Here is a 26,240-nt window from a genome sequence, read left to right as displayed (position 1 = left end):
TGACTTATTTTTATTTTTATTTTTTTCTTTTAAGGTAAATGCGAGATAGATCGGTTCACGTTACCATCCCTAATAGAGACGAAATAGACGAAATGAGAGTCATATTTTTTTAATAAAATTAATTTTTTTTGTTATATTACTTAAAAGATCCAACTATATAATAAGATTTAAATCATTAAAATTTACGAATTAAATTTTAACTATTAATTATAACAAAATAATTTTATATGTAAGTAAGATAATTATTTTATTTTATTCTACTAGAAATATTAATTAATTAAAATTTAATATTATATATATAATATTAAATTTTATAAAAATATAAGTTTAAGGATGTTAAGAAAAATAGGTGGTGAGTAAAATTGAATCCCACAATATCTAAATAGTTCAGAAGTTTCAGATGGAGATTTTTGTTTATTACTTTTTATCTTCCGAATTTGAAAGCTGAGTAACTAGATGGGCTGGAATCGATTTTCATTCTATTGGCCCATTATAAGCTGAATCTGGGTCCTTAATTCAAGGTGGGACACCGTAGCCCAAGAACGAAGTGTGCACCGAAACCGAACGAGGAGGATAATAACGTAACGTAACTAACAGGTAGGAATGGAATAAGAGTGTAAGAAGAAGAGGAAAACTGAAAGAAGAAGAGGAAGAAGAGAAGAGAAAGATTTTGGAAATTCCATGGCGGAGAAGTTGTTAACAACATTAGGGGATCTGGAGAGGGACACGTTCGTGCCTCTTCTCTCCAAGCTGATTGGGGAATCAAAGCACGTGCAGAACAACCCGCCGGAGCTCGTTCCCGAAGAGGACAGAGTGGTGAAGCACGTGTTGGACGTTCTATTACCCTTCAGCACCACCACCGGAGGCGGTCCCTTGCTCCTCAACCACGTCACCTACACCCCCGGCCGGGGGAACCTCATCGTCGAGTACCCCGGCACCGTTCCCGGCAAAATCCTCTCCTTCGTTGGTTGCCACATGGACGTCGTCACCGCCAATCCCAACGATTGGGTATCCATTCATTCATTCTTTCTTATTTTTGTGCCATTTACCATCTCACATTATCACCACAACACGCACAACCGTTTCGATGTGATGCAGGATTTTGATCCGTTTTCACTGAGCATTGATGGGGATAAGCTTCGGGGTCGTGGAACTACTGATTGCCTGGGCCACGTGGCACTTGTCGCGGAACTCATGAAAAAGCTCGGGCAAACCAAGCCGAATTTGAAATCAACCGTCGTTGCTGTTTTTATAGCCAATGAAGAAAATTCTTCAATTACTGGTATTGGTGTGGATGCGCTTGTCAAAGATGGCCTCCTCAATAAGCTGAAGAATGGCCCTCTGTAAGTCTTTGTTATCTCTTTAATGCGTGTCTAAATTAAAATTAAAGAAATGCGTAAGTAACTCTGAATTGATCTCTTTAAAAAGCGTTATTAGCGATTTCAGTTCCACTGTTTACATTTCTGCTACTTTTAATTATGTACTGTTTCTGCTCAGGTACTGGATTGACACGGCAGATAAACAACCGTGCGTAGGAACTGGTGGTATGATACCTTGGAAACTTCAGTTCACGGGGAAGCTCTTTCACAGTGGATTAGCTCATAAAGTATGCTCTTACATTATTGTCTACAATTATGTTCTTATTTTTTGAGCAATTATATTTTCTGTCTGATAAAGTCTTCACATAGTATTGACAAAGTTCTCTGTGCTGATTATCCAAGAGGCTAGCACAATGTGACTGATCCAATCATATTTGCTTCTTGAACTCTACTTTTGTTTATGATTGCGTCCGTGCACGTTTTTTGGGGAACGGATGAAGTATGATCCTCTGAACCCCCTGCCCCAAAATTGGTTTACAATAAAAAATCTTTAAACATTTGAAATTAAAAGAATGCCTTGTGAACTGGCCATTTACCACTGGAATCTGTGAAAAAAAAATGCTCTGCTTTAGTTCAGAAGGTAAGCAAATATGAAATATAATAATTGTTTCCTCTATAACGGCATGTAAAATATGAGCAATCATAGCAAACTTGAAGATATTAAAATATTTGGGAATTGTTTCATACTTAGACTTATTATGTAGGGATTCGGTTGTGCAGAAATGCTACAGCTCAAATTAATTCCAGCTTCACATTTATGCTTAGTAATAGTTTTTACTTGATTAACTTGAAGGATCCATGACCTGTCCCTTGGAGCTGAAAACTATTGGAGTAACTGACAATACAAATTTGTTCTTACATCTATTTTAATATTAAATAGAGTCATCTGCCCATTATAAGGCCAAACTTGCTTCAGATATGTTGCAGTAGCTGTCTTGGTCTGGTAGCAATAGATATTTTAATGTGAATCTGTAATTCAACAGATTAGAGGACCTTTACAGTGGTAGGTAGGGATAGAAGCTAACAAATAATAATCTATTCTATTACCTCATGTCTATTTATTATGCATTAGATAGAGTAATAATATGCTTATATTTTTTGTTAAGGAAAGAATTTTAGTTTAGCTTATCTGCAAATTTTTTAACATTATTAAAATTTAGAATGCTGGGAAAGTAATGGGATAGATTACTGGGGATTTTAAATTTTAATTCTATCTTTTATTCACCACCAGGTCAGGTGTTAAGTAGATCTTTGATTGTTTGAGTGTTGTGGGTAGCCATGTATTCACCATCTAGACTAGTCTTAAGAGATGTAGCTTGTTTGGGCTATACGAACTGCATCCTAAGAACAATAGTATTGGTTGGTTTGTAATTGGTATCAGTACCTACGGGCTAGTTTGTGGCGTGATTGGTTTGGATTTAAAGGGTTGGGTAGTTAGCACCTGGAAGAGTTATAACTGAGGTTTGATGAGGACTGTACTGTGGTTTTATTTGTCGATATTTAGGGTATGCTTATTTGAGCACAAAATAAGAAAAAAGATGGTAAAGTAGTGAGGTAAAAAAATTAGCTATAGTACTTTATACATGGCATAACAAAAATGTGGGACCATTGGAAGAGGTTTGCTACTCTGGCACTCTAGCCCAACAATATTTGGTAAATGCTGCCTATTTCCTACTTTGAGTAAAAAATTAAATATTTCACTTCCTACCATATTATTGAAAAAATTAATTAAGGAGCAGAAAATGGTTTCGGCTGCATCCTGTGCTTGATTGTGTGTGTATCATGTTACAATTACTGGGTATCATTCCTTCAGATATAAAGGAAATATCAGTTCTACATTTGTATTTTTCTTGTGTCATATCCCTGCTGCCTGAAAATTGGGCATATTTGTTGTAAGTATCACAGTTGAAAACGTATTTTCCGTTTGGCTACTTGTAGGCTATTAATGCAATGGAGCTAGGCATGGATGCTCTAAAGGAAATCCAGTCCCGATTTTACCGAGACTTCCCACCTCATCCTCAGGAACAGGTTTACGGGTTTGCAACTCCTTCAACCATGAAACCAACCCAATGGAGCTGTAAGTTGTCTGCCTTTTGTTTTTATGAAGAACAAAACCTACACATTTCATAATTATTACATGCTTACTGCAGATCCAGGAGGTGGAATCAACCAAATTGCAGGGGAATGTACTATTTCAGGAGATGTCAGGTTAATTCTGCTCCTTGGAATTACCCTGGCCATTTATTAAGAACCGCATTGCATTACAGATATCTCTCGTTTGTTTGTTGCAGGTTGACTCCATTCTACAAGTAAGCTACATCTTTCAGTACGGTCAAATTTTTGGTTGAAAGGAAGTTATATGGGTTCATTTTTCTTTCTTTCTTTATTTTACTAGCTTATTGTAATTGCAAATTATATATTTATAGGATAACAGTTTTCAGTTTTACTTGTTTTATGTAAATAATATCATATCCAATGCGTAATGCCTTGGTCAGTGTAAAGGATGTAATGAAGAAGCTGCAAGAATACGTGGATGATATTAATAAGAATATTGAGAAGCTAGAAAGTAGAGGTCCAGTTTCAAAATATGTCCTACCCGATGAAAACTTAAGAGGAAGGTGAGATCTGTTATCCTCCCTGAACTAGCAAATTCCGGTTTAGCGTTCAACTCCAAATAGTCAGCCTTTTTACTTAAAAATCTCTAAATCACTTGTATCTTCTTTGATCTCTTGACTGGGTCGTTTTCTTTTAACTAAAGATTATCTGTAATTACTGCTTAGGCTTCCTTCCTCTTCTTTACAGCATTACTTTAAGTTTTAACGAGGCACTGTCTGGAGTTGCTTGTGATCTTAATTCTAGAGGTTTCCATGTTTTATGCAAAGCAACTGAAGAAGTAGTTGGGCACGTAAAGCCTTACTCGATTACTGGGAGTTTGCCTCTCATTCGAGAACTACAGGTGAAAGACAAAAACTCTCATTGGTTCATGAAAAGCGTTTGTATTACTTACATTGGATACTTAAGCTCCCTCTTTGTGTCACAGGAAGAAGGTTTTGATGTCCAAACATCTGGCTATGGTATGACATGCCTAAGAATAATTTGATGCATATTGAACATGGAACTAATTAAAGTACCTTACTGTATTTCACGTTATGTCCAGGTCTAATGGCTACTTACCATGCTGCGAACGAGTACTGCCTTTTCACGGATATGTCCCAAGGATATCGGGTCTTTGCGAGAATCATCTCTAAACTGGAAGATTGAGAAAAACATAGGAACTAATAATAATGCTGTTCCATGATAGGGGAAACTAGTTCTTCACCGGCCAAAGTACCTTTTTGATTCCTTGAATACTTAACGTTTCTTTCCCTTACAATGGCAGCAAATAGCAACAAGGTTTGTACACAAATGCTGTGTAAATTACTAAATTTCCTTATCATTGTCTTGCCTAGTGTTTTTTTTTAAGCATCAAATAGTAACTGCCGTACATAAAAGAAATATTTATTTCATATATTTAAAATTTATAATAAATATTTTTAAACATATAAATACTATAATTAAAACTCACAATCGCTTGTTAACATTTACATTATACTTTAAATGTATGATAAATAATTTACATTATGAGCAGTATTTTAAGATTTGGACCAGACTAGTTGATTCAATCGAAACTGGATCTAGGTCAGATATTATACTTTTAGATTGAAAATGGACAACTTCCTGCACCTCCATAATTTTAGCATGTACTCATAAATTTTTATGTTTCGGCTGGAATGGGATAATATATTTTTCATCTTGTATTATAGAATATATAATTCAATTTTTTTTTATATAATTTGGCAGAATACAAAATTTATGTAGGTGGGGGGAGATTATGGGAAAAGTCACTTTAAAATCGTTCTTAACTAATATTTTTACCTATGGATACACCGGACTTATTTAAAAGTATATATATATATATATATATATATATATATATATATATATATATATATATATATATATATATATATATATATTTATATATATATATAGAGAGAGAGAGAGATTAAATATATTTTAGTATCTAAATTTGACATATTTTTGTTTTCAAAATTCAAAAATAATAAATATAATTATTTAACTCAATTATGTTAATTTTTTATGTGTTAAATATTTTTCATACTAATATTTAAATTATAAATTATGTATACAATTTGACACGTGAAATACATATAATGGGATTAAAAATGATTAAATTCATTATTTTTAAAATTTAAAGACTAAAATGTATCAAATATATATGAATGAATTTTAATTTTATGTAAAGAAATTAAAAATATAGTTAATCATTTACTTATTATTGATCAACATAGTTTGTAGGTTAAAAAAGTAACAATAGCATTACAAATCATAATTTTATTTGAATAATAATAGTAATAATTAAAAAAATCATGGACTTGATAACTTATTCGTTTGGTTAATAATAGTAATAACTCATTCGTTTGGTTAATTGGGATGAGAAAAGCAATCCTGATTGGCGAAAGCCCATAATAGGAATACGAATTTACAAAATTTCCCTAATAAAACGTGCTACATCCACCCACTCTTTCTCTATCTTTGGTTGATGATGCGTTCTCTTTAGGCATCGCTCTTGAGTCTCTCTTCTCATCATTTCTCTTCCCGATATGCACAATTCATTTATCGCAACATCTCGTCAATTCTCCAACTCAGTCTCTCCATTTATTTCTCCCCTATTTCTCTATTTTTAGGTGTCGTTTATGGATTGAAATTTCGATTTCATACCCTTCCATTGCTAAAATATTACTAACAACTAAATTAATCATTAATTTGACACCTAAGTTGGGTGAAAAAATGATCCAATTCCCTTGTTTATTTTACTTACCAGTAATTTCGTTAAAAGAATTATTGTTTTTTGGCATTAAAACACATAAGCTCGTGTTCCTTTTTTTTTCTTGTAAAACGGACCTCTTCCTTTATTATTATTCCTTTTTACGTTCTGTTTGGTGTTTAGTAACTAGAAAATTTGTTTAGCAGTTGCTTTTAAGGGCATTCATGTGATTAAAAGAGATAATTATGTTTAACAATGGAAGGGAATACGTTTATTAATTATCTATGCTATAAACCTTGTATTGCTGACCAAAAGAACCAACGTTTTCATTATTATACCGTTTTACTAGTGGCAAAAAAGGTCACAACACTTATTTCGAAAATTGTGTAAAGAAAACCTGCATATTCTTTATGTACGAGACAAAAACTAAAATGAGTGTACATATCTTTATACAGCAACTCTAATATACACTTCTTTTTAACCAAAAACAATGATACTATTTCAAAATCTAGTTGGTGTTTTTGTCCTCTAACTTTAACTTTTGGATTCTCTGACGTAGTCTACGCCGGTGGTCATGTATCTTCCAAAGCCCATGTCCCAATATCACAGTGGAGTATATGCCATGTGTGATAATCGGAGCAAGAATGTTATCAGTCTGTCACGTTACCATTCCAAACAGAAAAAAATAAAAAATTAGTTTTTAACAAACCAAATAATTTTGAAAAAAAAAAAAATAAAGTTAAAGATTACCTGGATCCACTCAAGACCTAGGTAGAGGGCTAGTAGTCCTTCCAGAAGTGGAGAATAGATTTTTTTCATTTGCCGTTTCTCATACCAGGCTGCAAACCAAAATTAGAGTGATTCAGATCAAGACATCATAAGTAGAAAATGAACTTTTTTTAGTCAAATGATAAATGATGTTGTTCAAAGGCATTTTCTTGATCAAATGTACCATCATTACTTGTCAGTAAATTAACGGGTCAAATCTGTTCCCTTAGAGAAGATAAAAAAATATGTTCATGGAAAGAAACAAGAACTGTAATTCACTCGTCTAGAATGATTACAAATAAGGAAGATGTGAAATGATTCAAAAATTCTGCTACAGGAGAAAAGAAAAGAACAGAACCTTCAAACAGCTTTTTCAAATCTTGACGACCAGAGCGAGATTGTGTAACAGGTGCGACAACATAAGTAGGATCTGAAACAGAAAGAAAAAAGGAAAAGACATCATTAATCAGACTGAGAACATAGTAGGGGAAAGTGTTAAAAGAGAAATAAAAAAAAAAAAAAAGTGACCTTTAGGAGAGGCAGCCATGTAATAGAGAGATCCAGTAAGAACTGCTGCAAGAACTGCTGCAAATGCCTGAGCAAATGGAACAAATGGAGGCAGCACACCAGTCTACATTTTACCATACAAAAATCATAACTTAGCCATTGGAATCAAACTTTTAGCTTCATACACTTATAACATAAAAAGAAAACAGAAAAATGGGTTGTATAGTCAAGTTAAGAAATGGTTAACATACCAATGATGCCATTCCTTGAGCATCTGTTATAAGATTACTGCCTCTTAAGAATATATCAGCCAATGCCCCCTGTAGAATTGCAATAATAACTCATTAGATGCACTATATAGTGTCCTATGCAGAAAACAAATTTCACTGTGAAGAAATTTTCACCACAAAGCTCTAGTTATCCGTCCACCGACAAGTTTGAAGTACACAAAATGGATTTACGACAGTACCAGATCTAATTCGTCTGAATACATTTATTCATAATTGAATTGTTCATCATAGGTACATTAAACCCAAAAGACATTTCATTATTCCCAATTTTAAGCTTATCCAAAGATTGATCAAAACCAGAGGCAGAAGCTCCTAAACAAACCTGAACAGCAGCTCTGTAGAAGAGCTCCTCTCCAACTGAACTCGCAGCAACCATCAGTATAAACTGCATAGCACAATCAATCAGATCCTTCTTCGTCATAGAACTAGATTCAAACAATTCTGAATGTCAAAGCAAGGAAGTTTCACCAAATTACCTGCCAAGGGGACATCCCATAGAAAAAGCTCCATAGTTCTTCATCTTCTACATCTCTGATGGCACGGGCATGGGGTGATAGCTTCACAACTTCGTCCTATTAGTTCACATGTAAAGTCGTTAATTTGAGCTTTCAAAATGGGGAAAGTTTAGTTTCACAAAGGCTCAATTCGTGTGTGAACAAACTTACATCGAGTATAAACAAAAGGGCCATAATTGGAGGAGCTGCATATCCAAGCCCTTCCAAAATGGCATCTAACGATAGATGGAAACCCCCCAGAGAGTCAATTCCCGTAATCGAACAGATAAAACTCCCCGCAACAGCCATGGCACCATAAATCCCTGCAACAAGGAACTCATCACAATCAAACCCATGCTAGAAAAGGTAAAGTTCCACTCACAAACAAAATCTAACTTCCATTTTCCCAAATGGAAAATTCATTAATTTGATTGATTTAAAGAGAATCTTCCAACACTTTTACTTCATTGGCTACACAACAAAGCAACTCTGTGCTTCAGTTCAAAGAAAGTAAAAGGGAAGCAAAAAAGTTCAGAAGATTTGAAAAGTTATCGTGATGTCATCATAACTGAGCTAAACTCACCGATGCCATAACTGAGTCTGACCACAGCACCAATCTTTTCCCAAACGGGAAAGTCAGCGTCGTTGAAAGTGCTGCGGTTGAATGTGGTGACCTCCATGGCAGGAGTAGTGAACCCAGTTCGAGCCTTTCCATCATCGATTGCATCGCCGCTTCCCTCCGCCGAAGCCTTGGCACAACGCACCGAAAGCTTAGGCGCGTCGAAACACACGTTCTTCTTCTTCTTCCTGGGCTGAAATTCACAGAGCTTGGAGCAGTGAGCGAGTGCTGCAGGAAGCGATGAAGCTGAACTTGAAGGCGAAGGAGTAAGTCTCAGAGACAGCTCCATGAACAACAACGACAAGGATTGTTCAGAGAGAAGTAAAGGTGTGAGATTTGGCGTTGTTCATTAATTGCCACCAAGGTTGGAACATAGAATAACATATGACAGCATCTCCTATATTGTTATACCAATGTCTGTGTTTGTATCTCTGTGGGTGTGGTTTGTATGAGTCGTGAGGAAGAGAGAAGCTGATTTGAAGATGGAGTGGTCAACTTGGAGAAGATTGATTAGAATATCCTAACAACCAACCACAACCTGCCATGTGGAGATAACGTTGGCAACTCTCCAGTTACGTGAAATTCCATGATTTTTTATGGTTTTCCGCTTATGTTAAACCCACCAACTAATTTCCATTTGTTTTCCCATTTCCGAGGTGCTAGCTTTAAACCTACCTTAAGTAAGCTACTAATTTTTCCAGTTCTATAATCTACCTTGCTACGTAAAGCTTTCTCAAACTTCTTTCACAGTTCACCAAATTCATTAATACGGGTGGTAATTAGGGTATGTCCGGTCCGGTCCGTAGATCCGTGAGAAAAATACGGGGTTTAAGATAATGAGTTTGTAGGTTTGCAGTGATCCGGTTTGCATAAGTATGTAGTTTGCACGGACCGGTCTGTAAGTCTGTATAAAAAAAACTTGCATTTGTGTATATTAATTATTTTTTTATGGATTCTTATATTAACATTTTAAACTCTTTTATAACTGGAAAAGAAAAATATTTTGTATTTTTTAATGTACTAAAATTTAAAGAATACATTGTGTATGTCATACTATGGATATGAATATGATGAAAATGTTGAATTATTAATTTATCATCCAATTCTCCAAAATCTTTAATTAATTTTGTGAAATTCTTAAAGTTTCCCAATTTTTAAACATTGAAAATTTGATCATAAAAATTTAAAAAAAAATTAAAAAAGCGGGTCAGCCCGCAGGCCTGCGGGTCAAGTGCGGGACAAGGCGGGCCAGTGATTGCAGTCCGCATAAATTATAATTATGTGGGACGGAACGAATCAGCCCGCGATATATAGACCTTATATGAATCGAATCTAAACGAATCGGGTCGACCCGTATTATCATTCCTATTCATTAACAGTAGCACGAGATTTCATCTCAACTCAAAATAAAATGGAGTTTATAATATATAAAAGGGTAGAGATCTTATTTTACAAATTAGTTTAATATTGATACTATTGTTTTAAATATTTCATACACTTTTATGCTTGAAATTATCTATTAAACTGATATAGCTTCTAGCTGATGTCGTGTTTGGTGGAATGAGACATTTTCTTTTTCTTGAAATATCTGCATTATTGAAAATAGAATTAAAATGAGACGTGCTGATAACTCACTATCTGGGAAAATTACATTTAATGGGACAATATCTGTAAGAAAGAAATTTTTACAAGCAAAAGCAAGTTGAATTCTCAATTATTAACCATTTATTGGGTTCAGTTGTTTTTTGTAATTGGCGTCTCTCACTTTCTAATTAAATTTTTAACGGCAACGCTGAGATAATTCCTGTATTAATGGTTGTTATTTAAGATATATTAGTAGTTGATAACATTAATTGTAGATAAATTTGATTCCGTGGTCACCAAATAAGTTTCTACAAATATATCATCAATAAATCCATGTTGTCTTTTCCTTATATGGGCTAACTACCACAAAAACTATAACAATTAACATGGATTTGAACTTCAACGTGGCAAGATCCGAGCTAGGTTTTAGATTTTCATGTTGTCAATTACTTAGAATATTATGATGTTTTTTAATTTGTTTATAAATATATTCTATGTAGTTTTCATCTTGGTAAATAGAATATAAAATAGCCTCTTTTTCTAGAACATAAAACTACAATGTTAATTTCTTTTCGGAGACAATGTTAATTTATATTTTTCATACATAAAAGAAATAAAAAAATAAATTTCAATACCAATAAAAATAAAATGATAATTAAGTTGGTTAATTTGAATTAATAACTTTATATATCGATGTTCTATTCAAGAAATATACATAAACTTGAATTATTTAAACATTGGTTATAAATAACATCGTTTTTAGTTCAGGATTTTTTCCAATTACGTGATGGACTTAAATTGTTAACAGACGTAAACATTCACTTCTGTATGTACATGTTTGATATGATTAAGTATTTTATTAAGAAGCTTTAGTAAATTGAGACCGCAATAAATTAAGATTATAAAAAGAAGTGTATAATTAACTCATTTAAAAATAAGTATATGTTTTTATTGAAGTGAATAAATAATAAAATAGATAATACATAATTTAACTTTTAGCTGACAAAATTCTCAACACCTTTTCCTACGAAAACTGTAACGAACGAAAGACATAAAATGTGTCCCAAAGAAATGAAACTCAGATCTGCTTGTGAAGTCTGGCCCAGAAAAGAGCCCAAATCAAGAGCCTTTTAAGTCATCATTTTGAATGTTCTTGGTAATTACGTCCTGGGCCCATCAATTTTCAAAAGTAACCATTTATCTTTATAAAAGTGAGTTCTGGACTATGAATGTCAGAACATTCTTCCGTAATAATATTTTCGGAAAGAAATTTTTTCAATCAGAATTTTCGGAATGAAATTTTCGAAACGATTTTTTTTATAATAAAGTTTTCGAAACAAATTTCCACAATACACTTTTCAGGATGTATACAATCCATTTAGTTTTAAAGAACAGAATATTAAAGTTTGAAAAAGAAGAAAATTTCAATTTGAAATCTATTTCTAAGCCTCCAAACATATCTAATCCTTATATGTATGATGACTAAAGACTAACAAAATCAGTAATCTTAGAGATTAATTTTTTTGATGTATAATTATTTTTAACGGTGATTCTGAGTCCTCAGCGGTGCACCATTTTATGAGCAACTTTTGATTCTGATTCCTTTCTGACTCTTGTTTGTCGTTAGTGTTCATTATGATAGTACTTTTTCAAGATTCAAACCGATGAATGTTATTTGCCAACGATGGTTGTGTCATACTTACGTAACCAAAGTGGTCCGATGAAAATAACCCTACATATACATTTTCAATGCATTACTTGTTGTTTTCAATGTTCGAAAGTACCAAGTTACAAACCTAATTTTAAAATTTAAAATTTATTTAAAAATGCAACAAAAAATTAAGATTTCGGTTTGAAATGTTTTATCATTTCCTGTAAAGAGACCTGGATTATGATGTTGTTTGTTAGAAATAAATGCAAATTTTTATTTATTGATTCGATTTCTCACTGATGATCTTTAGCAAATTATTTTTCCTGGCTTACAAATGAAACCATGATTGAGTAATGTCTTCTACAATTATATCGATTTCAAAATTAAATCTAGCATTTAAAGTATTCAATGTGTACACCAATTTTAAAAATGAGTGATCCTGGGGAAAAACTTTGTATGTATGACTAAATCAAATATCTGGAAGAAAATAATGTTTTTCACAATTATTATATTCAACATAAATAAATATATACGAAGTTCTTTTACCAAAAAGTGAAGATCATCACATACAACATAGATGCGTAGGATCTATATTTTAATTATTCACCTCTTTCCAATTACTGCATTTTATTCTTATTTTAAAAGTGATTTAAATATTTTTGAAAAATATGTAATCTAAAATAATCTTACATCATAATTTAAGTTATTCTTTATAAATATAAACACTCATTTTTATATTCAAATATTCTTATTTATTACAAATGTAATCAAATTATATATATTATAAATTATGGTTAAATATGTTTTATTTTCTAAACCTTAATGCAAAATAAAAAATTATTCATGTTCGAAGTTTTTATATATTTTAATTTTTTAATTTTAAAATTGAATGAATATAGTCATCCTATGTCAATGGTATTAATATTTTTTTAATCTATTAAACGTTTTCTTGGATGGACATTAAAGTTAAAATATGTCAAAAAGTATAAAAAACTTAAACACAGCTTAGACATGCAAAAATGAAAAAAATTAACGCAATTGAACTAAAAGAGTTGTATCAAGTCATTTATAAAGTTTGATGATCAAATTATATCAAAATTTTAAATATAAACAAATCTCAATTTCACGTTAGTTTATAAATTAAAAATATATTTATCCTCTTGTTTATCAAATGCAATAGACGTATTAAAGCGTTAGCTTATAATTTATAATGTAAAAGTTGACACATTATATATTTGGTGTAATTGGGTAAATGTTATGTACTTACACTTTTTTCTTTTATTTCCTATAAAATATATTCATTATAATGTTAATTCTAATATATAATAAAATCTATGGAATTGAAACACCTAGGCTTGTATATAAACCTAGGCTATCTTTTACTTTCTACATACAATAATTGATAGGTCTTTTTCGCGGTATACATTATCAATAAGACCTAACTCAATACACATAAAATAATGAACCACCTTCAACTAAAAATAATGTAATAAATTTAGGAGTCTTTTATTAACTTTTTATCTTTATTTAATAAAAGAATTAGGCTTCTAATCATTATGAAATTACTAGTTATTCCTTTGTTAACTTGGGCAATTTGGATTTCAAGATTCGAGGCAATATATATCTCAAATGCTTCAAGTCAAACTTGTGACAGGTTAAGTTTTCGATAAATAACAGTAAAATGATTGAGTCAAATAGGATAGATAAATTTGTTCCAATTTGTCTCTGGTGACAGAAGGAACAGTGTCGCAATCTAAAAGAAGTAAAAAAATATGAATTGGGTAGAGAGGTTCTAGAATTTAAAGTGATTGAGACACTTACAAAAAATAGCATATATAAGGATCTAAACTAAAGTATCTTTTTATGTAGATTCTTACCTAGTGCTTTGCAGGGATATTGTGAAGGTAGTATTTGGTTCCATTAACAAGACTGTGTATAATATTGAAATTTGGAAACATTCTGTGGAACCAATTTAGGCACAAGCACATGGAATTATCTGTAGAGGAATATGTAGCAGTGGAAGCTTATAATTATGTACCAAAATCAACTTTCATCTACATTTTCCTAATTATGTACCAAATGCATTAACTATTGGATTGATACTCTTCATGTTCTATCCTGTTTAAACATCCATTTTTCTCATATTATACATAAACTTGTTGTATTGGTACCACACACCTTCTGTCGACTATATTTTTAATTTATATATTCATTATGTTGTTGTGGAGGGAGAAAAAGAACTATGAATAAAGTCCACTCAGCATATATTTAACTCAACTTGTCACAAGTTAACTGAGTATATAGTTGGAGAGTTGAAATGGGTTCTGATGATAATTAAATTTTAGTAACTTTCTTGATAGTAAAACAATGAAAGATCTTGCAAAAATATATTGTTGATACAATAATGAGAAGATGCATTTATTTCTTCTGACCACAGTTTGTTGTCATTCTAATCTTAAGATGTTCAAAGTTGAAAAATATATAAAATCACAAAATAATTGATTATCATCATGAACTAATCAATTATGGCCAATAAATAATTTATTGTTTACAGTTTTTCTAATAGAATGCATCTTATATGATAGATTAAGATCATAAAAGCTTTGTTTGTGGCTTATAGATAATAACTAGTATAATATTCACAACTCTTTTTAATTTTTTTTTTATAATTGTTTTAGTCACAAACAATTTTTTTTTCTCTGAAAAACATTAATAGCACTGGCACGCAGTCCTAACCCTCCTGCCACAAAAAGACGGGGCAAAAGAAAGATTTTCAATACTCAAATAGTCAAAGGCTAAAAATTCACAACCAGTCCAAAATGTTGGTTCTTCTAACAATTGTTTATTATATTAATTAATATTGATACTTCCATATAAATGAAGAGAACGAGGAAACAAAATACAAACAAAAATTAATTCAAAATTATTCTGATATATTAAATAGTATTAAAAAGTTTAAACTAATTTAAATATATTTTTTAAAATCAAGACCTTAATATACTGATGAATTCAAAATTAAATCTTTGTTACCTCATGACGTAAAAGAATTATTTAAAGAGACCAAATAAAATGCCTAGTAATAAATTTTAGTCTTGAATCTTCCTATTTAGATCTAATCTAATCTTTTTTGCCCCAGTTATGTGGTAATTGATAAATATACAGAACAATAATCGGTCATTAATGATTGTTATTTTTAGGATGGACAAGAACTATTTGTCCCACAGTTAGTATTAATTCAACTGCTGTCGACAATATGTAAATTTACCAATGGTCGTTTTGCCACATGCATTTGTAGCGGATATTCTACACACATGACGATAGTTTAAAAAAAAAAAAAAGTTGACTTAAAATAATAATGTTTTAATTATATTTTTGTCTAATTTAAAAATTTAATACATGTTACTATATTATTAAAGTGAGCTATGAACTAGGTATTTTATTTTAGATTTCAACAATTATTTTGAAACACTTTTATGCGTTGTTTTGCATAAGGTGTGCAAGTAGGTATGGGTGCACTGCAGCGTAAGAACTCACTGGACCGCTATAAAAATGGCACGGTAAGCGAGTGCAATTGAGAAATAAAGAAAAAACCTCTCAATTCTCAAAGGAAAGGTCACACATGAACGGAACAAATTTACACACCTCCATGGACGCATCAGAACCCAGCTGGTTTTCAGATTTGGTAATCGTTTTCATTCATCATCACTATTTTCTGTGATCAAACATATAATGATTTACTAATACTTTTATTTCATTTCAGCTGTTGCTGGAAACTGATGATTGCAACTTGTTCCGACAATGTCTTGAAGATGATGAAGAGTTACTTTCCCTTGAGATAGCAAGTGCCCTAGAGAACTTGCAGCCGCCGCAGCATCAGCAACCTTTGTCTTTGGAGAGTCACATGTTGTATTCTGAAACAACTAATTTGAACATCAAGCAGTTCAAAACGAATTTCTGTGGTTGGAACTCATCCCTCAACTCCACCAAACACTTTTCACCCAATCTTTCCTCTTCTTCCTCTTCCTCATCTTCACCACCCTCCCAGATTATGTTTTTAGACAACTCAAACTCATTTTCTGTGGAGAACACTCACTTTCAAGGGATTGTTTCTGCTGCGCTGAACCCGCAACCTAACAAAGGTGTTTCAGTTTCAACCCCAGAGACCGGAAAAAGATCATCAGAAAATCTGAACTATGAAACTAAAGGCCCCAAAGGCCATGGAAGCTCCAAGATATCCGGTGGTCACAGTCGGGATCATATCATCGCGGAAAGAAAACGGAGAGAGAACATGAGCCAGGGCTTAATTGCTCTAGCTGCTCTCATTCCAGGCTTAAAGAAGGTACTGTTCACTCTAAGCTACTGATTCAAATTAATCTCCAGAAATAAAATATGTTTTTTTTTATTATAAAAATATGCAAGTAAATACTATTTTTATATATAAAACTTTGTTTAACCTAATAATTATGTCAAATTGTTTTTAGTTAAATATTGTAAAGACAGAAAATCCTATTGAAGATGGTATTGTACTAAAATATGTTTAAATTTCTATTTAAAATTATAATTACAATATTCGTTTTATTTTAAAACGATCATAATTTTAGTATTTTAAAAAAAATTAAATATATTTTTATGAATAGTGATTTATTTTGAATGTTTATATTTATAACATTTTTCTTACATTAGTGTCAAAAATTTTAAAATGGTTGGAAATCCAGTTAAACCCAAAACAATAATTATCTTCACTCATGTTTACAAGATCCTTTCAACCAATATATTAATAGACTTCATGGAAATAATTTACAGCATTTACTACTATTTTTAAAAGTAATTCAATTAACTAAAGATATTAAAAAAAAAATAATGTATTATCATGCAATTATAAACAAGTACTGCATAAATGTCTTATTTAAAGGAATTGATTGATTCACCATTTACACAAATGATAGGAGATGTAAGAATCAAGCCATTTATGCTCTATTAGGTAAAAAAGAGAGAAAAAGAAACTAGCACAAGTGAAAAAAAAAAGAGTTTATTTATTATTAAAATACGTTATTCTTTATTAATATTGATATTATTTTTTAGTTATTTATTATTATTATTAGTATTATTATAAATTACATGCGTGATTGATTATAAACGTTTTATTTTTAACACATATTCTCAGTATTCTTTTCTATTCTTTTATCTTTTCCGTACAAAGTTGGTGATGTGACTTACTTTCTTATTTATTCACTTGCCTCACAAGTTTTGTTTATTTTTAAATATCTATATAAGATTTTTATATTTGAGTATAGAGAAAATATTAGTCGAAAAAAATTAAACATAATTTTATTAATAAACACAATAAGTTTTTGTGTTTATTTATTCTTTTAAGTATAATTTGGTTTGGAAACGGAAAAGAAAGAAATTAGTGTATTATACAAAGATAAAATAATTATAACTTATTTTTAAAATTATAAAATTATTCGTGTTATTATTTCTATTTTTTTTTTCAATTAAGCATGCTCATTGCACACAACACGAAATTAATATCAGAAAGGTTCATTGGATTGTAAGAAGAAAAGGTGGTTAACTGGGTAGGGTGAATAAACAGATGGACAAGGCTTCAGTGCTGGGAGAAGCTATCAAGTATGTGAAAGAGCTTCAAGAGCGTCTGAAAATTCTTGAAGAAAAGAACAACAAGAACAGAGATGAGAAGTCTGTGGTGGTGATGGTGAAGAAGTCATGGCTGAGCTACCACGATGGTTCACCTTCAGCCGCCGCCGATGGTGATAGGTGTTTCAGGGAAAGCCTCCCTCGTGTAGAAGCACGAGTGTCAGATAACGATGTGCTCCTTCGCATCCACTGCCAAAACCGAAAAGGTCTTCTGCTGAAAATACTTGTGGAGATTCAAAACCTTCATCTCTTCGTTGTGAATAGCAGTGTCCTGTCTTTTGGGGAGTCCATTATCGATATCACCATTGTTGCTCAGGTAAAGAAAAGCAAATACTTTTCTGGGTTCTTGATAATTTACAGTGATAAATGACTACCATTTTTGCAGATGGGGACGGAGTACAAGTTGACGGTAAATGACCTTGTAAAGAACCTACGCATGGCTACTTTGAAATCCATGTCATAACAAGAACATGTGGTGGTGCGGTAGGTGATAATATTAATAATACATCGGTGCACGGTTGTCCAAGAAATCATTGAATCTCAGACGCAGCATTCAATGTCCCTCTTTTCTATTTCAAAAAGGACAAATATATGTAACTTTTTTATATTATGTTTTGTTATTTTAATTAAAATCAAAGTTTCTTTTTGAGAAATATATTCAGATACAGTAAAAAAAAAAAAAAACATTAAAGAACTAGGTTTTGCTATTAAACATTTGATCCTGCTGGCCCCACATTTTTTACATCTTTAGATGAAAATAAATTGTTTGTCTTCATGATGGGTTATCTCATTGACTTGCATGTGAAACATAAGACAAAAATTTGTTTCCTGTTCTCCTAATTATGACACGAATTTTATCAGAAGATGATAATAATAATAATAGAAATTAATATTCCGACACGGGTATGTTACCTGAACATCTTAAATTTAAAATATGGATTTTGAATAGAAAGAGATATCTAAGAATAAAAGTATTTATTCATATAATTGACTCAGTTTATAAATCACAAAAATTTTAAATAAATATAATAAAATTTGGTGTTATAATATCTAACTTAAAATTGAAAGAAAATCTTAATGATATGATATAATAATAAGACATACGCTTTAGGTGAAACAAAAATATATATGATTGAGAATACTGATTATAATTTACTGTTATAACTTAGAAAACATAAAATATCATCATAGTCTAAAAAGTAGAAATTGAGAATTATTATTATTATTATTAACAAGAAATTGAGAATTATTATTATTATTAACAAAATATATATATATATATATATATATATATATATATATATTAGCTTAAGTGTATATGTATTTTTATTATAATAAAATAATATAATTTTAAAAACATATAACTTTGTAAAAATAATGATATTCAAAAGTTAAAAAAAAAATATATTAGTTAATTCTTTTTAAATTTATGTGGATTAGATATGTAAGCTTGTGCACACAGATTTATACGTTAATGCATGTTGTTCAATCTGTTTTTAGTAAATTAAAATATAATGGATTAAACCCTATTGGTATCACTAATTAAATCAAATGTATATCATATAAATATAAATATATATATATATATATATATATATATATTATATTTATAACTTTCAGTCGCGTAACCAGTAGAATTAATAATAAAAGTGGAATAGAGTATTAAAAAAAGCATATACATAACACAATATCTAATAGTTTATTTCTGTAAGGGCAGAAGAAATGTATACAGTAAGGAAATATTTACCAAACAACAATTCCTTCTATTAAGTTATATATAATATTAAATTCAAATCATATATGTAGCAGTTATTTCTAAATAAATAAATTGTTTTATTATTTTTTTAATAAAGAGAGATTATTTAATTATTTAGTTTATAAAAAATATATTTATTAAAAAATGAAGTTGTCTAATTAAAAATAACACTAAAAGTATAAAACCCAACCATTATAAAAAAAACTATATTAAAGTGGAAATTAAATTTAAAATCAACAAAGAAATCAAATCAATTACATTAATGTAGAAATAGAAATAAATTAAAAAAAAGTATAATTAAATACTAAAGAATTTGCTACATTTTATAAATATAGCACTATTTCTTGTTATAATTGTAAAATGCCACTATTTGAAATTAATAACCTGACGATAACAAAATTTATGTTCTATTACAACAAAAATAACTACATAATGTCAAAATATGCAATATCATTTAAGTATCAATAATAATAATAATATAACTTGCAATAATATATAGATAGAATAAACTACAATTGTGTGATCAAACTACAATTTCACAACTTATATAGGTAGGGAATTGTAAATGATGAAAGACAAAGTACATGTGAGGTTTAAAACTATTTTTAGACTATAAAATTTAGTATTCAGAATCAAACCATTTCTATTTTAAATTTAAACGGATAACAAACTTTTTAAATTGATGTTACCAAAGCCAAAGTTATCTTATACCTTAGGAACTAAAAATGTTATTAGGAATTTTTCACATGTCATTATAGCAAATAGTGGATTAAATATTGCCACAGTAGATTCACTGGATTATAATTGTAACAAGTAAATGGGTCATAACCCAATTCTAAACATTTTTTTCTTCTTATTTTCATATTTAAAAGACCCACTTGAAATCACCATTTATATATCTCTAAACTTCTGCTAATAACTATGAATTTCACATGAGATAGACGAATTCTTCAACTGCACTTTTTTATTAATTTTTCACAAGCAGCTCATAAAAATGTTAAAATCTCTAGTTCTAGTTGTGTTCATGTGTTCATTTCTTTTCTATCTTCATGTATTCTCTAATTGAATCAAGATCTGAAAAAGATTTGCAGTTAAGTACAGACAAATGAAGACTAAATAAGAAGTCATCGTTGCACGATGTTTGGAACTATATGTTATTGGTTTACCAGAAAGAAAAGAACATGTATGGACTAAATATAAAGATTCCTTTATGTATGCTAGATAGAAGTTTGCACAAAGAATCTAAAACAAATATATAATTCAACAGCTAATTTTTCCAGTCTGTGATACAGTTGGGTTGAAAAGCAATTCATTTATATGAGATATATTCTTTGTAATCCTTTCTGGATATGAATTGAAAAAATAAAGTATAATTTTGTGAGTTTAATTATAGAGTCTATGTTAACAAGTGTCATAACAATATTGGTTAAATTTTGATAAATAATATATCACTAAAATTATGCGATTAAGTTGTTTTGAAGAACTAAAATATACTGATCAAAATTTTATCTTGGGACGAATTTTGTAAGAAAAATAAATAATACAATCAAAATTTATATATTTAATTATTGTCATTAATACAATAAATATCAATACATAATTTAATATAACTATAATTAAAAAAAATTACACGTATTTAAATAATTATTTTTCATTTTTTTATATTTTTTAATTCATCAATAATTAAATAAAAAATAAAATTTTAACTATTTATTTATAATATGAATAATCATTTTATCGATAATATATTTATTTTAATGGATAATATATTTATTTTAATGGTGACTTCCTTTTATAAATTTTAAAAAATAAACTTGTTTTTATAAAAATTTAATAATAAAAATTAAAGGCGTAATTACTAAAATAAAAATATATGATAATTAAGTTATAAGTTAAAGCCATTTCTAAAAAATACATAGTAATTATTTTTCTTTTATATTAATAAAAAAATTATTAAATTAATATTTTATTATTAAATAAGATAAGATTTATTTTCAGAAGGTTATGTATGAAAAATTAGAAAAAAATAGAAGTTTCTGTCTAATTTCTTTTTTATTCATAAATAAAAAAAAAACATGTAAAAGTGAAAGATCAATGTAATATATTAGAAACTCAAAAAAAAAAAATATAATAACACAAATATATTAATAATATTATATTTTATTTTATATTTTATTATTTATTAACATTAATTATTATGTTTTATAAAAAAAATAAAAAATATATCTAATTTAATTTTCATGAATTTTCAATATAATTTAAAATTAAAAAAAATCAAATATATAAATTTAAAATGTTTTAAAAAAAATTAGGGAAATACCCGTGTCTAAAGAAGATTTGCTGTTGATCTTGATCAATTATGAGTTAAAAAAAAAAACACGTGCCTACAAAGAAATAGAAAACATGAAGAGAAGTTTTAATCTTTCTATTACTAATAAGGAGAATTACAGTTAGCTTTGATGCTCCCGAAGAGTTTTAAATGAAAATTCATCAAAAATATTCAATATCAATAACATTATGGTAAGAATCATATAAACAATTAAAATCACTTTTAATCTAAAATTTTAAAATGATAAATTTATAGATCACTTTATTAAGCTAATGAATTTATAATTTTTCTATATAATATTTGATTTTTTTATTTATAACAATATATAAAGAGAATTTTATCTTGTGTTTACATTTCAAAATTTCAATTTTATTCTTTAAAATATAATTATTTATTAAATTTTTAAAAATTAATCGTGATTTTTACAAGTTTTTTATAAAATCGTCTATCTCTGCTTCTTCTCTTTTTTCTTATTTATCAACCGTTATTCTCTCATTTTTTTTCTGATATATTTAACTTTATTTTTAATAAATATAATTTTATTTTATATATTAACTTAATAATATTATAATATCATTATCTACTAATATAATACTATGTATATTTAAAAAATACATACACATATATGCTGGTATTAAATAAAGAAACTTAAATTTTATCATTTAAAAAATATAATTTAAGTAAACTTGTGAATAGATAGGGATGTTTCGAGCTTGATTATTCAGAAAAACCAAAAGCAAATAATGAAAAAAAAAACGGCATGTTGCCATTTAGAAAAGTTAAACAAGTTACTAGAAATAGTAGTATTTGTAGTTTTACTTCATAAATTTTAAAATAAAATCACTTCTTATATAATATGAGATTATTTTCATTTTGGTATTTTTTTAATAAAGATTATTTCAATTATTACTTTTTGATCTTGATTTCATTCCTTGTAATTAATGTGTTTCGTTATTGTTGATAAAAATATACACACGTTGTATCAACTGCGATAAAGCTGAGGTATATACTAGAAAATTTTACCATTAGAAACCGACAGCAATAATTAAAGATGGAATATAGAATACTTTACCAGAATTATGATAAAAACTAAAAGGAAGGACGACAACTATTTTAATGGTTAATAATTCTAAACACGGATTACCTTAATCAGTGTCAGTAGCCAAAAGTTGAAAAACTGAACAATGCATTGACATAAACGCGATTATTGACCTCACTTATTTATCACGTGGAATTAATCATTCATTCTTCATTTTATGTTCGTAGTTATTTACCAGTTAATTAACTAAGCGACATGATACTAGTCATCATTTAATCCTTAATCATCCAACAGGATATTAAACACGTGGAGTGTGTCGGTTCCTGAGCTACCTTGCATATTAACATTCTCAGAGTGCATTGGATAAAAATATATATTATTTTAGTATTATATGTTTAATTTTTATTTTAATCATATATTATTTATTAGTGAATAAGTTCATTCAACAGCAATTAAATTGATACTTGTTGATGTAAATATTATAAGATATTTTCTCACTTTAAACTTGTAATACCAGTATCAATAATATTTTTAACACGGTTTTCAATATTTTTAATTATTAAACATAAGTTCAGAAAAAAAAAATCTTTAAATAAAAAATTAATATTTATACAATTTTATAATTTCTAATAATTTTTAATTGTTAATAAAAATATTGTAAAAAAACTATTAGGAAATTATGTTTCTTCCACAATTATTTTTATTTCCATAATTCTTGTACTTTCAAAACAAGGTTTATATATAAGACGAATAATGTGATAAAGGCAATCGAAAAAAATAAATTATTAAGGATGTTATGCTATTTATCATACACTTTATTTATTACGGTCAGTAATATGATAAAGAGTAGCACAAAATTAGTCTTCTAAGTCAATTGTTTTACGTTGGACTTAAAAGAGAAAACGACGAAAAAAATGTGAGGTATTTTTACAAAATAATTAAAATTATTTAAATTAAATGTCTAATAATTTGACATAAAAAAACTTAAATTAAAGTTTTTGTTTTTTTTTATTTCTTTTCTTTATCGTTTTTTGTTCATAAAGTGGTTGTGGACGTTTTAAAAGTTATTTTTGTAATTAAAATTAGTGGCGGTAAGTATTTATGAGTCCTCTTATTAAATTAGATGCTCTATATTTTCACTATACTATTGAATTTAAAATTGGATAATTTTTTTTACTTACTCCTTTTAATTCACTTTTAACCTATTATTTTAAACATCATTAGATTATCTATTTTGATTCTTTTTAATGATGTGATGTGATGATCTAATAGTGATTAGAATAATGAGTTAAAAGTAGATAAAAGGAGTGAATTAAGGTACCATTATCTTTTAAAATTATAGTTATTTTTAGATATCTCAAATTAGGACAATGCATGAATGCTTTTCATTTTTTTTATTTTGTTGTTGCTTTGTTTCGTTGTTTACAGTTTTGTTTTAAGTATTATAAATATGTTGTATTTTTTTTCTTGCATTTGTTTATTTTTATTTTCTTGTTAAAATCACTAAAAATAAATAAATAATGAGTTTTGATCCAATTTTAATTTTTCTAATGCATATTTGATAATAAAGTCCTTACATTTGATGAAATGTTTATATATATATTGAAATACAAAAAATTGATGGAGTAAAACTTCAAACCTTGTAAGTTTTGATATAAACCTAGGCTTGAAATTTGCTTAAAATGATGAGAGGAAGGGATCGGAGATCCAAAATTTCTTGAAAATCCACCATTTGCTAATAGTGTTTTTATTTTGTTAGTATTTTTTGAATTATTACTTTTTTAGATTTTAGGCATTTTACTTAATTATATTTGTCAAAAAAAATTGAAATTGTTTTTTATGTTTTCTTGTATCAAATAGAGATTTATCAAGTTTTCTATTTTAGATATTCTAGACTGTTGTTGAAAATATAAATGTGAATTTAAGTCATGCATTAAAAAAGATGAGAATATTGACCACCTCGAAAAACTAATCAACTTTCATGTTTAATTTTTTTTATTTATATCACTTTGTTATGTAGTTTTTATTTTTTTTATTTCAGATTTTTATTTAATGTAAAATCAAATAAATTAAAAATTCATATCCAACACTATCAAATTTAACGTAAATTTACATCAACATCAACATTATATGGTCCAATGTAAATTTATATTTGATATTTTGTATGACTTAAATTTAATTATAAATATCCAACATAAACGACTTTTTTTAGTAGTGTTTGCAAATAGGGGTTATAAAAATGAGTTTCTCTTATGTAAAACTTGAAGATTCAATTTTAGGTCATAAAAATAACCTAATAGTCGAGTAGAATCATAAAATTATAGGCTATCTTATTTGATATAATTGACCTTATTATTTGATTATTTCAATTGTTAATTAAAAAATATAATTAATATTATGATATTACTATCCCAAAATTCTTTAAAATATGGTATATATCAGAATTAGAAGTTACTTTTAGTCACAAAAATAAAGCTTTTCGATTAATTGTTTAATTTATATAAGCAAGAAACCGAAAAGGTGCGAAAAAACTCAAAAGTTAAACTGAAAGCATTTAATAAAATTAGTTAAAAGACGTAAAATTAAAAAAGAACATGATTAGTTACTGAATCAAACCTTAATAGAAGACAATTACATTTTTTTATGATTATAACTTTGTATTTTTTTAAAATTCATTAAAAAAATTTATAATTTAAACTTTTATTTTGATTAAAATTGAAGTAGTATTTCTGCAAAAAAAAAATATTCATTATAATTTAAAATAGTTATAATTTCTCGGTAAAAATATTTATTAAAATAAAAATAACCAATGGAATAAATTAAAGGATAATAAACAACTGTAACACAACTGTAACATTAACTCAATAATTCAAAAAATATAACAATGAAATGATAATTCAAAAATTATAGTGATAATTAAGGTTTAAACATCAAAATTTTCTTATTATTATTTTAAGACATAGACCATATGTTTACTGCCAAAGAAATATCATTGTCCTTTGTCATAATACATATTCAACTCTCATATTTATTCAGAGTAATACTTTTTCTCAAATTTATTTCAACCAATTACATATATAGGTGACATGAAATATCTATCGACACTTCTTTAAGTTATGATAAATTTTATCATCATTAAATAGAAAAAACTTTAAGTTTAGTGTAATATTACAAAATGGTGAAATTTTTATCCAGTATATTATAATCTTTGACAATTATGAGATGATTGAAAACGTATATAAGAGAGAAAACAAAGTTGAGATTCATTCGTCAGTAGGCTTACGCGAGCGATAATCCAATTCTGGTTTGAAAGTGATATACGAAAAAAAAAAACGTGTAAG

General features: G+C 28.5%; 3 protein-coding genes across 3 annotated transcripts; 2 read left to right on the top strand and 1 right to left on the bottom strand.

Annotated features, from left to right (window-relative positions):
* Positions 1-584: 584 nt before the first annotated feature.
* LOC114174287 (Peptidase M20/M25/M40 family protein) lies at positions 585-4,815 on the top strand. Its single transcript, XM_028059103.2, has 10 exons — positions 585-1,008; positions 1,099-1,343; positions 1,498-1,606; positions 3,318-3,456; positions 3,530-3,587; positions 3,671-3,688; positions 3,875-3,997; positions 4,182-4,335; positions 4,420-4,453; positions 4,537-4,815. Exons 1-10 carry the CDS (start codon positions 682-684, stop codon positions 4,638-4,640), a joined length of 1,311 nt encoding a protein of 436 aa, XP_027914904.1. The 5' UTR covers positions 585-681; the 3' UTR covers positions 4,641-4,815.
* A 1,774-nt stretch (positions 4,816-6,589) lies between these two features.
* Positions 6,590-9,344, bottom strand: LOC114167032 (uncharacterized). The gene is made up of 9 exons (XM_028051944.2): positions 8,850-9,344; positions 8,438-8,589; positions 8,249-8,344; positions 8,095-8,157; positions 7,734-7,802; positions 7,504-7,606; positions 7,334-7,405; positions 6,958-7,046; positions 6,590-6,862 (listed from the first exon to the last, which is right to left on the bottom strand). Exons 1-9 carry the CDS (start codon positions 9,172-9,174, stop codon positions 6,716-6,718), a joined length of 1,116 nt encoding a protein of 371 aa, XP_027907745.1. The 5' UTR covers positions 9,175-9,344; the 3' UTR covers positions 6,590-6,715.
* A 6,273-nt stretch (positions 9,345-15,617) lies between these two features.
* LOC114174269 (uncharacterized) lies at positions 15,618-18,430 on the top strand. Its single transcript, XM_028059081.2, has 4 exons — positions 15,618-15,802; positions 15,881-16,459; positions 17,714-18,091; positions 18,161-18,430. Exons 1-4 carry the CDS (start codon positions 15,740-15,742, stop codon positions 18,236-18,238), a joined length of 1,098 nt encoding a protein of 365 aa, XP_027914882.1. The 5' UTR covers positions 15,618-15,739; the 3' UTR covers positions 18,239-18,430.
* The last annotated feature ends 7,810 nt before the right edge of the window (positions 18,431-26,240 follow it).

This window comes from Vigna unguiculata, chromosome 2 (assembly GCF_037176805.1).
Source record: "Vigna unguiculata cultivar grain cowpea cultivar isolate G323 ecotype 2 chromosome 2, ASM3717680v1, whole genome shotgun sequence".
Lineage (NCBI taxonomy): Eukaryota > Viridiplantae > Streptophyta > Magnoliopsida > Fabales > Fabaceae > Vigna > Vigna unguiculata.
The sequence above is the reverse complement of the archived record's forward strand: the minus strand, read 5'-3'. Positions and strand labels throughout refer to the sequence as shown.